The sequence below is a fragment of the Manis pentadactyla genome, chromosome 10, assembly GCF_030020395.1.
Source record: "Manis pentadactyla isolate mManPen7 chromosome 10, mManPen7.hap1, whole genome shotgun sequence".
Classification (NCBI taxonomy): domain Eukaryota; kingdom Metazoa; phylum Chordata; class Mammalia; order Pholidota; family Manidae; genus Manis; species Manis pentadactyla.
In genome coordinates this window covers 11953801-11969441 of record NC_080028.1, presented here as the reverse complement: position 1 = coordinate 11969441, position 15641 = coordinate 11953801, and the positions used below count along the sequence as shown (strand labels likewise).

Genomic DNA, 15641 nt, shown 5'->3' with positions numbered 1-15641 from the left:
GAGCGGCCCCCCGACCAAGTGCCCGCAGTGCCGCTCCATCAGTGTCCGGGCCCACAGGCCGAGCTGTCCTGGAGGAACGCAGAGCTCCTGCCCTCCTCCTCGCTAGCCAAAGACGCCTGTGCCGGCAAGGAATTCGTGCGCTGTGGTAGCTCGAGCTCACGCCTCCAGGATTCCCTCCGAAGTACACGTTGAAAGCAGCAGTGCCTTCCAGGAGAGAGTCCAGAAACCGGGGTCACCACCAAGGATCTGAAGGAGGGGGGGTGGTGATTTCCACGTACCCTTGTTGAAGTCACTCATCCGGCCTACTCCGAAAACAGATGGCTCTTGGAGATGCCAGTGCATGCTTGTCTATGTGATCAGGGTCTCAGATCGCCGTTCATCACCTGATCCCCAAGCACCCAGTGTGTAAGTATTGGTCAGGAAAATGCTCTTCGTTCTGTTTCTGTCAGTAAAGAGCAGCAGGGGAGTTAGCTTTCAGCCGGCAGAGAGAGAAAACTATCTCAGAGGCGTATCAGATCTCCAGACTTAGGTTGTAATTTAGTCAGAAGGAACCTTCATCTCCTTTTCCTTCCAGAAGACGCCACTGTCCCATCACATTGATGATACTAGGCTGATTGGACCCAGTGATCAGGAAGTACAACTCCCGTGTCGCCTGAGAGGCCCGAGGTAACACAGGGCAGCCCAGAGCGGGCCACTCCAGGGCCAGGCCACAAGTGTGACCCACCCGGGCTGACCTATCAAGCACACTGATAGAACAGTCACGTGTCAGGAGGTGGGAAATAAATCCAACAAAAATTCAGGGGCCTTTCTTTCATCTTAGAGAAGTTTCTACAAGTCTATCGTGTGGGCATGCTAAGCTCTCCCTTCTAACGTGTTGCATAAGATGAGGTATCTGCCCCTCTCCCCTCTCCCCTCCAAAATGCACAGCAGCCTGGTGGACCACCCCAGATTTCAGAGGCAGCATAGAAGTCATTTCCAGTGTGCTACTCTGACCCATTTACTGATTGGTCTGAAAAGCACCTAGTTTGAGAGCAACCTGGACCTTTGGAAGGTGGAAGGCAGTAGAAGGCAACACCTGGATCTCCTCTCATTGCCACCCCTTCAGGTGCACACGTGAAAAAGGCCTAGCATGAGACCGACTTGCCCAAGATCACAAGGCCCGGACCCCGGCCTGACTTGCGTGATGTTCCACGCTCCATGCCAAGCCTGGTTGGCATTCTTCCATCTCTGAGTCTGCGCATCAGACACACGTGACACCAGCCCCCAGGGGCTGGAGGTGTCATCCATGTATCCCTGGGGATGTCCCTAGGGAGGAATGTCTGACATGACCCTCCTGTGCAGGTTGGGATGTTGGGCAGGTCCTGGGAGATGCTGGCTTCAGCAGGACAGGGAACTGGTGAGAAAAAGCGGCCTGAGCTCAGCTTGTCTCCTCAGGGCTGGGACCAGGTGATGTTGCCAAAGAGCGTGGGGAGGGCTCTGGTGGAGATTTGTGTACTCATGCCTGGCAAGGGCCAGGAGGGTGGGCAGTCAGCAGCCCAGAGGGGCATGTGGGCGTGTCTGAATACAGGGAGGGGCCCATGAAATGGAACCTTCAGGAAGTGATGTCTCTGATGACACGCCCAGTAGAAGCTGAATTGTGACCCGGACAGAACCCACCTCCTGGAGGCAGAACCCACTCCTGCTCACTTGACCGGAGGCGCTCGACAGAGCAACATGCGGTCTTGTTGTGCGGAGCCTTCTGAAGGCATGGGAGTCAGGGAAGCCGAGAGGGAGGGTCTTCCTGCTCGCCGGGGGCGCTGGCTCAGTGACCTCCTCCACCGCCTCTGTCCGTGTCTCCCGAGGAGCCCCGAGGTAACTCAGGGCAGCCCAGAGCGGGCCCATCCCCGGCCCCTAACGTGTGTCTGCGGTGGGTGTGGGGCATGGGTGGGACGGAAGGCTGGGGAGGAAGGGGGCCATTCTTGGGTGGGAGCATGTTGTGAGGAGGTGGCCCCCTGGCGGGGCAGTCAGTGTCCCAGCGCTGGTCTCAGCATTCGGGACGTGGAGGTGAGTGTTGGGACCAGGCACTTCCACCCACGTGTTAGTCCTGAGCCCGGGGTGTCCTCTCCTTCCCTGAGGGACTGGATGTCTACGCAGATGGCCCTGTGTGCCTGATCTCCGGTCAGGTTTGGGGCCCACATTGCCCCCTGCGGGGAGGTCCAGGCATCCCCGGGTGCCTCCTCCCCAGCTACCAGGCCCCGGCTTCGCAGAGCTCCACCCTGGGGAGCGAGGAGGAGCTGGTGGATGGACTCACCTACCCCATCTCCCTGGGCCCGGGGCAGGCTGTCTACACCCAGGAACCCGCTCCACACCTGGCAACCTGCCAGGGCCCTCCCAGGGCTGCCCCACGAGAGGGGCCGACAGGCCCACTCCAGAGGGCCTGGAACCTCGCTCCCGGGGGCACCCTGTGCCTCTCCTTGCTCGCATCCCAGGGGGCTGGGGGCTCTCGGGTGAGCTACAAACCTCCCTTGTCCTGGTGGTTCCTGGGTTTCCCACTGACTATATCCCTGCTGCCCCCCTCAGCGTGAACCTGAGCCAACTGACCATGGGACTGAGGTCCCCAAGCGCAGGGCTCCCCGGACAGGCGTGAGGAGGAAGGGGAGAAAGCGCACAGCAGGAGTGGAACCAGCTCCAAACACCAGCAGGAGCGCTCCTGAGTCCACACTCCCTCCCGAGGACGCTGCCCACCCGACCACGGGGCAGCGGCTCCCCCGGTGAGCATCCTCCCCCTCCTTTGCACAGTCGGGCCTCTGCCCACTGCCCGCGGTGTCTCTTGAGTGTGTCTGAGCCACAGCGTGCTCGTCTGACAGGCAGGGTGGCTGGCGGTGAGCCTGTTAGGGTGCCCACGGGGAACACGGGAGGAGAATTAGAGGGGCTCCCCTGGTGCACCGCAGGGTAGAAGGACTGCCGGCCAAGCAGGGCCACTTCGGGGCTTCTCTGTACCCGATGAAAAGCCCTTGCCCTCACCCGTCAGTGGCCTGAAGCCTAGCTCATTTGGAAATGAGCCTTTGGAACGGAGGCTCGCGATTCCCTGTAGCTGGGCCCGGTCGTTGTCCTCACCGTGGCCACATGAGGGACCTCTGGGGGGCAGCAGAGGGGTACCTGGGAAGGTTCGGGTAGGACTTCCATCAGCAACAATAGGTATGCAGCACCCACTTTGTGCAGACCCTTTGGGGACACTTAGCATAACTGAGTGAAGGAGGCAGACACAGCACTGGGACCCTGTCTCGTGTGGAGTCAGGCAGTCACTTCAGGTGTCATCCGCAGGTCACTGCCGGGGAGCATCATGGTGGATGCCCTCACGGCCTCCAAATGTAACGGGGGGCATGACGAGGGGCCAGAGGAGGAACTGAAAATGTGAGAATTCACTGGGTCCACAGGGGGTGCTGCACATCTCACAGAATGGGGGGAGGAGGAGTTTGGGGCTTGGGGCAGGGGGAGCACAGCAGAAGCCAGTAGGTCACTCATTCCCATGGGCGGGCTGACAACTGGGGACTTCCTATTCGGGAGGATGGGAGAGGATGGGGTCCCAGGACACACGCAGGGTCAGGAAGGGGGAGGGGCAGGTGCCTGGACAGGCAGGGGAGTGCACAGCGGGCAGCCCCACACGAGGGTGGGCCGGGAGGACAGTGTGGCGGGTAAGACCAGGCTTCTTACTCTGCCACCCCCCGGCCTTCCTCCAGCCCCGGGATGGGACGGGCTAGGCGCCTTGCCTGGGAGCCCGAGCATGGGCCCAACATCGTCCCTGGCAGCCAGCCTTCAACCACCCTGGAGGGCCAAGTCCTCCACCACTTGGTCCAGGAGGAGCACCTGGGGCCCACGGTGGCAGAGCTGAAAGGTGAGTGGCTGCAGCCAGGGGACCGTCTAGGGTGGGCTTCCCGGACTGGGGTTCCCTTCAAGGCAGTGAGGGCTTTTCTGTCATTGTAAGGGGTGGGGAATCCGGCCTGGGGTGACCTTTTCTCTGTGTTCCACTCCAGACCCACGGCAGACGCAGCTGGCTCCAGAGACACAGGGAGGCCCGGCTTCGTGGCTGGAGCCCGTCCAGGAGCTCCCTGAGTCCCCTGGGCTGGAGCTACAGTCGGTGTCACCTGCTTCAGCCCCTGCAGAGCCAGAGGATCTCCCAGGAGTGGCCCCAGCCCCGGAGCCAGGCCCTGAGCTGGAGCCCTATGTGTCCACAGCAGAGTCTAGCAGGTCACTCATCTGCAGATTCCCATGGGCGGGCTGATAACTGGGGACTTCCTATTCGGGAGGATGGGAGAGGATGGGGTCCCAGGACACACGCAGGGTCAGGAAGGGGGAGGGGCAGGTGCCTGGACAGGCAGGGGAGTGCACAGCGGGCAGCCCCACACGAGGGGGTGCCGGGAGGGCAGTGTGGCTGGGAAGACCAGGCTTCTCACTCTGCCACCCCCCGGCCTTCCTCCAGCCCCAGGACGGGACGGGCTAGGCGCCTTGCCTGGGAGCCCGAGCATGGGCCCAGCAACATCTATGCCAGCCAGCTTTCATCGATCCTGCTGGGCCAAGTCCTCCACCACTTGGTCCAGGAGGAGCACCTGGGGCCCACGGTGGCAGAGCTGGAAGGTGAGTGGCTGCAGCCAGGGGACCGTCTAGGGTGGGCTTCCCGGACTGGGGTTCCCTTCAAGGCAGTGAGGGCTTTTCTGTCATTGTAAGGGGCGGGGAATCAGCCCTGGGGTGACCCTTTCTCTGTGTCCTGCTCCAGACCCACGGCAGATGCAGCTGGCTCCAGAGACACAGGGAGGCCTGGCTTCGTGGCTGGAGCCTGTCCAGGAGCTCCCTGAGTCCCCTGGGCTGGAGCTACAGTCGGTGTCACCTGCTTCAGCCCCTGCAGAGCCAGAGGATCTCCCAGGAGTGGCCCCAGCCCCGGAGCCAGGCCCTGAGCTGGAGCCCTATGTGTCCACAGCAGAGTCTAGCAGGTCACTCATCTTCAGATTCCCCTGGGCAGGCTGACAACTGGGGACTTCCTATTCGGGAGGATGGGAGAGAATGGGGTCCCAGGACACACCCAGGGTCAGGAAGGGGGAGAGGCAGGTGCCTGGACAGGCAGGGGAGTGCACAGCGGGCAGCCCCACACGAGGGTGGGCTGGGAGGACAGTGTGGCAGGTAAGACCAGGCTTCTTACTCTGCCACCCCCCGGCCTTCCTCCAGCCCCGGGATGGGACGGGCTAGGCGCCTTGCCTGGGAGCCCGAGAGTGTGCCCAGCATCATCTATGCCAGCCAGCTTTCATCCATCCTGGTGGGCCAAGTCCTCCACCACTTGGTCCAGGAGGAGCACCTGGGGCCCACGGTGGCAGAGCTGGAAGGTGAGTGGCTGCAGCCAGGGGACCGTTTAGGGTGGGCTTCCCGGACTGGGGTTCCCTTTAAGACAGTGAGGGCTTTTCTGTCATTGTAAGGGGCGGGGAATCAGCCCCGGGGTGACCCTTTCTCTGTGTCCTGCTCCAGACCCACGGCAGACGCAGCTGGCTCCAGAGACACAGGGAGGCCCGGCTTCGTGGCTGGAGCCCGTCCAGGAGCTCCCTGAGTCCCCTGGGCTGGAGCTACAGTCGGTGTCACCTGCTTCAGCCCCTGCAGAGCCAGAGGATCTCCCAGGAGTGGCCCCAGCCCCGGAGCCAGGCCCTGAGCTGGAGCCCTATGTGTCCACAGCAGAGTCTAGCAGGTCACTCATCTTCAGATTCCCCTGGGCAGGCTGACGACTGGGGACTTCCTATTCGGGAGGATGGGAGAGAATGGGGTCCCAGGACACACGCAGGGTCAGGAAGGGGGAGGGGCAGGTGCCTGGACAGGCAGGGGAGTGCACAGTGGGCAGCCCCACACGAGGGTGGGCCGGGAGGGCAGTGTGGCTGGGAAGACCAGGCTTCTTACTCTGCCACCCCCTGGCCTTCCTCCAGCCCCAGGACGGGACGGGCTAGGCACCTTGCCTGGGAGCCCGAGCATGGGCCCAACATCGTCCCTGGCAGCCAGCCTTCAACCACCCTGGAGGACCAAGTCCTCCACCACTTGGTCCAGGAGGAGCACCTGGGGCCCACGGTGGCAGAGCTGAAAGGTGAGTGGCTGCAGCCAGGGGACCGTCTAGGGTGGGCTCCCCGGACTGGGGTTCCCTTCAAGGCAGTAAGGGCTTTTCTGTCATTGTAAGGGGTGGGTAATCAGCCCCGGGGTGACCCTTTCTCTGTGTCCTGCTCCAGACCCACGGCAGACGCAGCTGGCTCCAGAGACACAGGGAGGGCCGGCTTCGTGGCTGGAGCCCGTCCAGGAGCTCCCTGAGTCCCCTGGGCTGGAGCTACGGCCGGTGTCACCTGCTTCAGCCCCTGCAGAGCCGGAGGATGTCCCAGCAGCGGCCTCAGCCCTGGAGGCAGGCCCTGAGCTGGAGCCCCATGAGGCCTCGGGCCCGGGTCCCATGACACCTGCAGGAATGGCACCAGGCCCGGCAGAGCCAGAGTCAGACCCGGAGCCCACCAGGCCCTGTGTCACGATCACCCGGGACGTGCCGAGGAAGGAGGAGCGGACCATCCTGCAGTTCCCTGCCCACCTGGTAGCCGAGCAGCTGACCCTGATGTGTGCGGTGAGTGGAGCGGGCTCTTGGGGCTGGGGGTGGGCCTTCCTGGGTCACGGGCTGCCCCACACTTGCCGCCCCTGACGTGGACTCCTGTGATCTGGGCCCACGTCCCAGATTCCCCATGGACTCACCATGTGCCCTGAGAGACTCTCCTCGCCCCCAAGCCTTCACTGACCACACGGGGACAGTAGGGCTGGCACTTAGGGGTCCTTGCAGACCAATTAGGTGGAGAGGAGGGAAAGTGGGCAGGGCCTGGTCAGCATGGGAGGGGCAGGGCAGGGGAGGGGTGCTCAGGGAGGTGCTGCCAGGGCCTTAGGTCCTCGGGCCATTGGCCTGGCAAGTTTGCATGGCCTCCATGCTTCAGAGGCCCCTGCCATGGACCTGACTGCGTGGGAGACACGGACACCAACAAAGACCCTGGGTGCTGTTGTTTTGGTGGTAACTGCACCTGAGTGGGTAGTGGGATCCACAGGGTGGCAGAATGGGAGGCAGATGCCCCAGGTTGGGCAGGCGTGAGCTGCCTTGTGCCTCAGCGAGGAGGTGAGTGAGGATGCCTGTGAGCAGAACCCCTCCATTCCCCACCACTCTAGTGTCCTGGGCATCCGGTCCCGGGCGCCTCAGTGGACGTGGTCTGAAGCCCAGATGGCCACAAGGCTCACAGCACATCCCCAGCTGCCTGGGCTCCAGCTCTGACCGGTGACTCTGCTTGGGAACAGGGGCACCAGGGGCACAGCTGGATGACACCCCTTGTCATCCCCAGGGGCTGTACAGCAAGGTTGACTATGACGAATGCAAGGCCTACTTAGAGAGCCAGCCACTGATGGGAGGCATTGAGCTCCTGGCCCCCAACGTGCAAATGGTCATCAGGCAATTCGATGCCATGGTTAGCTTGGTCATCTCCTCCTGCCTCGGGACCCTGACCATGACTGCCCAGGACAGGGCCCAAGTGGTGGAGTTCTGGATCCGGGTGGCCAAGGTGTGTCATGGGACGGCCCCTGGGGTCCCTCCTTTGCCAACTCTCAGGATGGTTGTCTGTGGTCTGCCCTGCATGTTCCCTGAGCCCCTCGTGCCAGGGGCATGAGGACGTGGACTCGCAGGTCCCAGGGGTGGGACAGCCATCCCTGGCCCCTTCCTTTAGTTGAGCTGCAGTCCTCCACCCAGGAGGGCTGCTCATCACGTACCAGGTGTGCTGGGCTCCCTGGGTGTCTGTCTTCTTAAGGACAGGAGTTCATGGGGGGACAGAAGCAGAGAAGCAGGCCACGCTCTCAGCTCTGTCTTCCCTCCCAGGAGTGTCTGGCCCTCAAGAACTTCGCTGCCCTCCGTGCCATTCTCGTGGGCCTGCGGAGCCGTGCCATACTTCGCCTGGGAAGCACCTGGAGACGTGTTTCCTGGTGGGTAGTCCTGTCCCTGGGACCAGGGCTCCTGAGTGGACAGGGACACCCCTACATCTTGCAGTGTCCCTCAGTGGGCTGGGACTTCCTGGGAGGCGGCAGAGCCTAGGGGCAGGGATGGTGGGCTCTTGGGCCCCCCTGTGGGTTAGGCCAGGGGTACCCCTGCAGGAATCAGTTTCCTTCAATGTCAGGTGTGGGTTTAAGCCCATTGGAGACCTTGAGCTTGTGCTCTGCAGCACGAGGTCCCTGCCGCAAGGACAGAGACTTGGCCCAAAGCAGATTGGCCCCCAGGAGAACTGGGAATGGAGGCCCTGGGGGGAAACACGCAACGCCCTCCCCCGGCCCCGGATTCCCCAGGGCCCAGGGCTGTGGTGGAAAGCCTCATGCAGGCTGGTGGATCTCCCGGGTGCCCCAGGAAAACGTGTCTGCACCCAAACTCTCCCCCTGCTGGCCATGTTTCTCCCTCCTCCTCTCCCCTCCGCTTAGGAAGAGCTCCAGGATCTATAAAAAGCTTCAGAAGACGGACGAGAAGGCTAACAGAGAGTGGCTCCTCGAGGTAAACGGAGGCTAGAGGTCTGGAAGGGAGGGGGTCCTTGGGGCGAGTCCTCTGCCGTGCTGTGGCACAGCTTTGGTGAAGACTCAAGGTGTGCGGGGTGAGAGGGGGAAGCTGATGGGGATAGTAGAGTCCCCCAGGCCCCCGTCTGTCTCCCTCCCTGGTTCCACTTGACTGGGGGCCTGGCATCTAGTGAGGACCCAGAGGACAGGCCCCAGTCAGGGCTGGAGCTGTCGTGGGGTCTGCAGCAGGGTTGGGGCCTGTGGCTGAGCAAGGTCGGCTTCTCCCCTGGGTCCCCTGAGCCTGTCACTGCCCCTCTGTGGCCTCGGGCTCCTCATCTGGACATGGAGGGTTGCCGTCACCCTGGGGTGTGGGCCTCCCAGGTGAGCAGGGTCCAGGGAGCACAAGAAGGGCTTCAGCGTAGTGGCGAACCCACCTGGTGGTGTGAGGGGAGCCGTGCTGATAGCCAGGTGACAGTGAGTGCTCAGGGCACCCCGGCAGGCAGAGGGACCTCCCCTGACCCTCTCAGGGTGGCGGCCGTGGTCCAAGGACACCCATGAGTATGAGTGTGCGCTGGAACTGGGGTCGCTCTAGGCCGAGAGCCTGCTGGAGGTGGGGACAGCATGGGTGCCAGGGGGTTCGGGCAAGGCATCCATCAACCACGGTCTGGTTGTGGGAGGCCACGTGGGAGGGGAGCACGAGCACCTGAGTGTCTTGGACCTTGCAGGAGGCGAGGGCCATCGTGAAGCAACAGCTGTGTGTCCCCAGCAGATCCCAGAATAGGAAGAAGCAGGTGAGAGTGGCGTGGCGCAGGTTTTGGGCGGTGGGGTCGACCCTGCACCTCCTCCGGTGCCACCAGCCTTGAGCTGCCAGCACTGGGGTGACCAGGAGGAGGGTGAGAGCAGCTGGGTCCAGGGAGAATTTGGAGGACAGGTGCAGGGACCACAGGTCCTGGGATTGGCCAAAAGCCACCCCCGCGAGGGCCCAGGAGGGGAGAGCAGGGCGATGGGAAGCAAGGGAGCCAGCACAGGGTGGTCCAAGGGAGCTGGGGGCGGCGGGTGTGGGGTTCAGGGTAGGCTCTGTGGGCGCCCCTGAGGCAGGTGGGGACTCATCACCTCCCCACTCCGGTGCCACAGGGCGTGGTCCCGTTTCTCGGATTATTTCTGCGTGATGTGCCCGTAGACCAACTCCCGGAATATAATGAGGACGTGAGTGAGCCCAGCAGGGCACAGGGGGCAGGGTGGTAGGCTTTAGAGAGGAGAGAGCCCCCATGTGCCTGGACCTCTCAGCACCGGTCCCCCCCCATCCTGAGAAACCCTCCACCCCAGGAGCTAGGCTTCCTGGAGAGGACTGCCAGAAGGACCCACCTAAGCCCCGGTCCTGGCCCCAGGGCAGGTGGGGCTGAGGGCTACAGGGAGCAGCATCTGGGCAGGACTGGTCTCCCCCTGAGGCCCCAGTCTCCCTGTCCGCCATCACACAGTTGCGTGGGAAGCTTGGCCTCAGCTCCCAAGTGCAGTCCCCGCTTCTCGGTAGCCCCGATCCTGGGCCAGGTCCGGGTGCTATTTCTGGGAAGGCCTGCCCCTTGGAGGGCCCTGGAGGTCCTCCAACTTGAGAAAGGGTGGGGACGTTCCAGCCTCATTCTTGGCTCCGGGGGCTGTTTCTGATGTACTTTTATTGCCTTCCTGCCTTTCAGGGTGATGGGATGAGAGAGAGACAGTTGAATGCCAAGTCACAGAAGGTGAGGGATGGAGTCAAGACCCCCTGGGCAGGACCCTGTCATCCCCTGGGTCTAACGTGTCTTGAGAGAGTTAAGACACGCAGAGCTGAGGACACTACAGGTTTTGTCAGGTGGGGGGTGGCATCAAGGCCTCCTTCCTGGAGGAGGAGCTGGAGACCCAACAGTGGGAACAGGCAGGGCTGGATGGCATTGGAGGGAAGGCAGGTTCCCGTGTGAGCAGAGGTCCGGGACCATCCCAGTGCCCCACTCTTCACCCCCCCCTTGTCTGCATCTTGCCTTTCCTCTGCCCCCAGGTCACTACCCTCCGACTGGAGATCATGCTCCATAAGCGCTTGGCTGGGCTGTACGACCTGGAGCCCGAGGAGCGCTTCGTGTCCTTTTTCCAGGCCGTGGAGCCCCTGGATGAGGAGGAGAGGTGAGGCCGGCAGGAGTCAGGTGTGGGGTGCAGCTGCCGGCAGGCTCTGGGAGAAGGGCCCCCTGACGTGTGGCTCCAGGGGCTCACAGGTGGCCCTCTGTCCTGCAGCTACAGCCTGTCCTGCCAGCTGGAGCCCCCAGGCCAGGAGGCCCGCAGAAAGGGAGTGTTACCGGCCTCCGGGTGGTGCAATATGTTAACTTACTGGCCAGGGCCAGGTGAGTTTCTGGGCTGGGGCGATCATCGGCAAGGGGTGGGCTGCCCCCCAGCCTCAGGGAAGCTTCGGGCCGTGTTCGGTGTGGGGGCGTCCTACAGACCGGTGAGGCTGGGATCCCAGCTCCACGGGCGACCAGTCCTGTCAGACCGAAGGGTGGTTCTCCTCCCCCTCTGGGACCCAGCCTCCTCCTCTGTGAGTAGGTGACGCTCAGGAGCCTTCCTGTGACAGGGACCCCCTGGGTGTGGTGATTGACAGGACCCTCTGCACAGGGCCCAGAGCACAGAGCACAGCACGGACGGGGTGGAAGCAGGATAGTGGGGGGATCCTGGGATAACCTGCCTCTTCTGTTCACCCGCATGGTCCTGTAGCTGCTGTCATCGGGCCCTCGGCCCTGCTCGTGTCCTGGCTGCATGCAGAGGAGAGCTTCTTCTCCTTTGGGCCGGCGGCACCTGGTGCCCCAGGACCCTAGTCTGCTTGCTGCCCCTCTTCCTCCCGCTGCTCATCCTGAGCCTCTGCTGCGGCAGGTGCTCTGGCACCTCCTCCGTCGGCAGACTCGAGCAGCTCCCCAGACTACCTCTGCATCCTCAAGGACCCGTATGTATGTAGCTGCGGCCAATCTGGCCGCTTTCCTGCTGTGTCGTCCTCCTGCTCGTTACCCGCTGGACAGAGGCGAGCCGCCCCACCGTGTGGAGGATGTTCCCCTTTGTGCAGGTGGCCTCCCGCCATGACGCCAACTCCTGCCTGGGCACCGTCAGCCACCGAGTCATAGCCACAGGGTTGCAGGAAGAGCTGGGGGCCGTCCTCCCCAGGCCTGGCCTTTCCCGGGATGGACATGGACACGGCACAGGGCTGCATGGGACCGTGGCCCCCTGGGTGCCCAGCAGAGGCATCTGAGAACGCAGGGGTGGCCACAGGGGTGGCCGGCTGTCACAGCGTCCTGGGGCTTGCTTATAGGGGAGCCGCCTGTGCAACTCCCTCCCCTCATCCCTGAGAAATAGCCTCCCCAGGCGCAGTGTGGTCTGGGTGTTGTCTCTGATGTTAATGGTTTACTGGGGGTTCGGGTCATCCCTGTGCAGAATGTAATAAATGATGAACGGACTGATCCCACCCTGCTCTTTCTTCTCAAAGCTCTGCCCCTCATGCAGACATCGTGTGCCCCAACCCCCGCCATCCTGAGCCCTAAAACTCTCTGAATGCAGGGTGGCCCTGACCTCCACCAGGTTGTCCTCCATCCTCTGTCCTCCCCCCATAAGGTGCTCAGGAAGAGTGGGGTGCTCTAAGCTGCAGGCTGGCACACCTTGGCAACACTGGGGAGGCCTGTTCAAACAGAAACTGAACCTTATTTCCTGTCACCTATAGATTATGATCAGACACCAAAACTTGTTGATTAGAAGCCCTAGGGTGTCTCTTCACGTCTTGAACAGCACTGCAGATGTAGCCAAGTAGATCCCAGGGCTGCAGGGCATCAGTCTAGCAGTGTCCCATTTAATGAGACACAGCTGCTCCACACATTCCAGAAAATTCCTTTTCAAAAACGTTGAACTTGGTCTCTCAAAGCACCTCCAAGAGGTGCACTCCTTCCATTGGGGGGCACCCCCCAAAGCTCCCAGGTCCCCCAGTCTTCCCCCATGGTGCCCCTCAGCCATCCAGCCCCAGGCCAGGCTGGTGTGAGGCCCCTGGTGTCCAGCTCCTGGGGCCTGACGTCTGTGACGAAAGGCTGGGGAGGCTGAGCAGAGGCACTTGGCTCTGATTCTCCCCATAACGCTCCCCCCCAGGGCTCTCAGGATGTGTTCACTCTTCCAGGAAGTGGGGACTGGCCTGGAGGGGAGCTGCAGGATCAGCACAAATAACCCCTTGAGGGGCTCCAGGCTAGAGACAGTCCTCAGGTCTCATGCTGCAGGTGGAGCCCCAGACTGGGACTGGGGAAGTGGATGTGGGCCCTCCTGACAGCCTCAGGGGACCAGGTGACAGGAGGGAAAATCAGGACACCCAGAACACCCACCTTCCCCTTGGCCTGCCCACAGCACCCTCAGAGCCATCTGCGTGCACGGTGGTTCCAGGGATGACCTCAGGCTATCCAGCCACGTAGGGAGGTGAGTTTGGGCAGGAGGAGGGCAGACGGACCTCTGGCAATGCTGTGGCACAGGTCACACCTGTCTTCCTGCATGGCCCACCAGCCTCAACCTGACACAGAAGAGCTTCTGGGCCCAGAAACAAAGCAGCAGCCCTGGGCCTGCTGGGTGGTCACTCGGGCCAGCGTTCCATCCTGCCCTGGGTGTGTGCAGGGGCCTCAAGCACGCCAGGTCCTGGACTGCTGCTGCTGGGTCACCAGGCTCACACGGCTACGTGGCCACCCTGACTGGGCCGCAGCGCTCCTGCCCCACCCGGCGTGTGCTGGGGAAGCGCAGGGCCCTCTGCCACCTGATGCGCTGCTCTGTGCACAGGCACGGGCTCTGGGGGCTCCGCATCTTTGGGCTCATCAGAGAAGCTGATGCTGGTGTTCTGGTTCACAGGCTCAGAGAATGAACTTTGCAGACACTCAAGGTAGAAGAGGATGTTCGAGGCTTTTATTTAGAGATAAGGCAGAGGACAGAGCTCCTGGCTTGCCCCTGCCCAGAGGGGACAAGATAGCCCTGGGGTGATGCATTGTCTAGGGGATTTGTAGGCAGGTGAGAGACAAAGGGCTAGGGATGCACACCTGCTAAAGTCTCCAAATGCTTATCTTTGAAGAGACACTTAAATTTCTTATCAGTCTTCCAGATTATTTTGCTTACTTGCCAGAGGCTGCACATCATTTGATTAGGGCTAGAGGAAGAAAAGCAGCATCTGGGTAAAGTTAAAGAGAATAAGCTGGGCCTTTTAGCAGGCTATGTAAATTTTACAATAGCCTCATTTAACTGACACAAGGAAGAGATGGGCTATGCTGAGGTCTTTTCTCATCTGGGGGATATTCAAAAATTTGAGGCCAAGTTACTCCTGGCTTTTTAGTTTTAATTAATCTCACACAAGAATGCTTATATTACTTTAGAAAATTAATGTGACTGACTTTGCTTAATTGTTTAATAAGGAGTTTCAATAGGGGTTTTATTCCAGAGGCCCTCACCCTACTCTGTCTGCACCCACGGTCCCTGCCTCACTAGCACTGAGGCTCCGTGGCTTCCCTCCCCAGCTGCCATTCTCTCCTAGTTCCTCCTCCAGGCTTCCCTTCTGCACTCTGCAAGCTCTCTGCTCGCACCCCTCTCCCACCCCAGCCCCCCCTCCCTCCCAGCTGTATCCTTCCCCCATCCCTCCCCTGGGCTGGGACTCCTGTTATTAGGGCGTTGTGTATTTTCCTCGGTTCCTGTCCCTGCCGCAACCAAGAATTGAAGGGCACAGACACAGTAGTGTGGGCTACCTCAGAGAGACGGGCACACTGAAAGGTTGGGGGTTTCCCCTTTTAAGGATTTTTCAGGAATGTGACAAAGGGCTAGGGGTGTGGACTTAAGTGGTCTCAAGATGTTTTTCTTTGCTGGACATGAAGTTTCTTATCAGTCCTCTGGGTAATTCTGCAAAATTAGTTTAACACAGGAAATCTACTGCTCTGATTCCCTCCAGGATAGCAGCTTCCTGGTTTGGGAGCAAATCAATTAAGACTGCCTTCCCTGCCTCCAAGGTGGGCTGAGTTATTGTATGTTCGCTAAAGGGTATGGTAAATGTGGATAAAATGAAAGTTCCTGTCACCAGGATTCTCACCTGGGCCTAGTGGGCTAGCTCACTATACCTGTGTGGGCAATATGTTGCTATATACTCTATACAAAGAGCTCCCGCCCAGTGCTCTGGGTGACACGGTGACACGGCTGCGAGGCTGCAGGAGAGCAGAGCAGAGGCTGGAGTGGTGGCAGCGTGGAGGTCAGAGGCCCAGAGGATGGCTGTGTGGGATGGCCGTGTAGGCAGGGAGTCCCAGAGGCAGAGACCTGCATACAGACTCGCTCTGATTGAATGGGATGTTAGTGGTTGACCTGCCACTGTGGAAATAAAGTTGGGTATAACCCTTTCACCCCAAGAACGTTTTACTGTCATTTCTTTGGTCACATTGAATCCATAGTGAACTTGCCCAGGGTTGAAACCCACTGGCAGGACATTAAAAATCTTACTTCTTAACTTCCTGGGTTTTAAAATGCAATCTTAGCTTTAAGATAGAATCTTTCTTGTCTTTACTATGCTGTTTATGGTTGGGCTAGCTTGCTAAATTAACTGTCCAGGCTGCAAATTACTTGATTAGGGGATGGAGGAGGAATAACAGCATATAGGTAAAGTTAAAAAAATAAGCTGGGCCTTCTGGCATGCTAAAGTGAATCTTGCACATGATTACACACAATTAGCATAATAAAAACACAGACTGCTTTCCTTCACCTGGGGAATCTTAACTGATCTCACTGAACAGTGCCTCTAGAGCTTAATGTTTAGCACAGAGTTCTGATAGGGGCTTTCCTTGCTTGTAGTCACACTGCTCTGACTGTAATTATCCGGCCTTGCTTTTTCTTGAGGCCTCATCCTATTGTGTCTAAGCCCAGGGTCCGGGTCTCAAGTTGAGCATGGGAAGTGAAACAGCCATGGGAGGAAGACACATCGCTCTGATATGGTAAGATTCAGGCCTTTGCAGAGTTCAGGGGTGAGGATCTGTTCCTTACCTCTGTTGGCCCCCAAGTTCTCTCCTGATGGCCCCTCTGTGACTGTGCCTGTCTTA

The 15641-nt window shown here is 60.5% G+C and overlaps 2 protein-coding genes across 2 annotated transcripts; both read left to right on the top strand.

The window, feature by feature from the left end:
• Positions 1–7000: 7000 nt before the first annotated feature.
• Positions 7001–8104, top strand: LOC130685072 (ral guanine nucleotide dissociation stimulator-like). The gene is made up of 2 exons (XM_057508265.1): positions 7001–7580; positions 7892–8104. The coding sequence occupies exons 1-2, from the start codon at positions 7425–7427 to the stop codon at positions 8102–8104; spliced, it is 369 nt and encodes a 122-aa protein (XP_057364248.1). The 5' UTR covers positions 7001–7424.
• Positions 8105–8433: 329 nt separating this feature from the next.
• LOC130685071 (ral guanine nucleotide dissociation stimulator-like 2) lies at positions 8434–11836 on the top strand. The gene is made up of 7 exons (XM_057508264.1): positions 8434–8551; positions 9276–9341; positions 9685–9756; positions 10242–10286; positions 10580–10701; positions 10810–10916; positions 11284–11836. Exons 4-7 carry the CDS (start codon positions 10251–10253, stop codon positions 11382–11384), a joined length of 366 nt encoding a protein of 121 aa, XP_057364247.1. The 5' UTR covers positions 8434–8551; positions 9276–9341; positions 9685–9756; positions 10242–10250; the 3' UTR covers positions 11385–11836.
• Positions 11837–15641: the final 3805 nt, after the last annotated feature.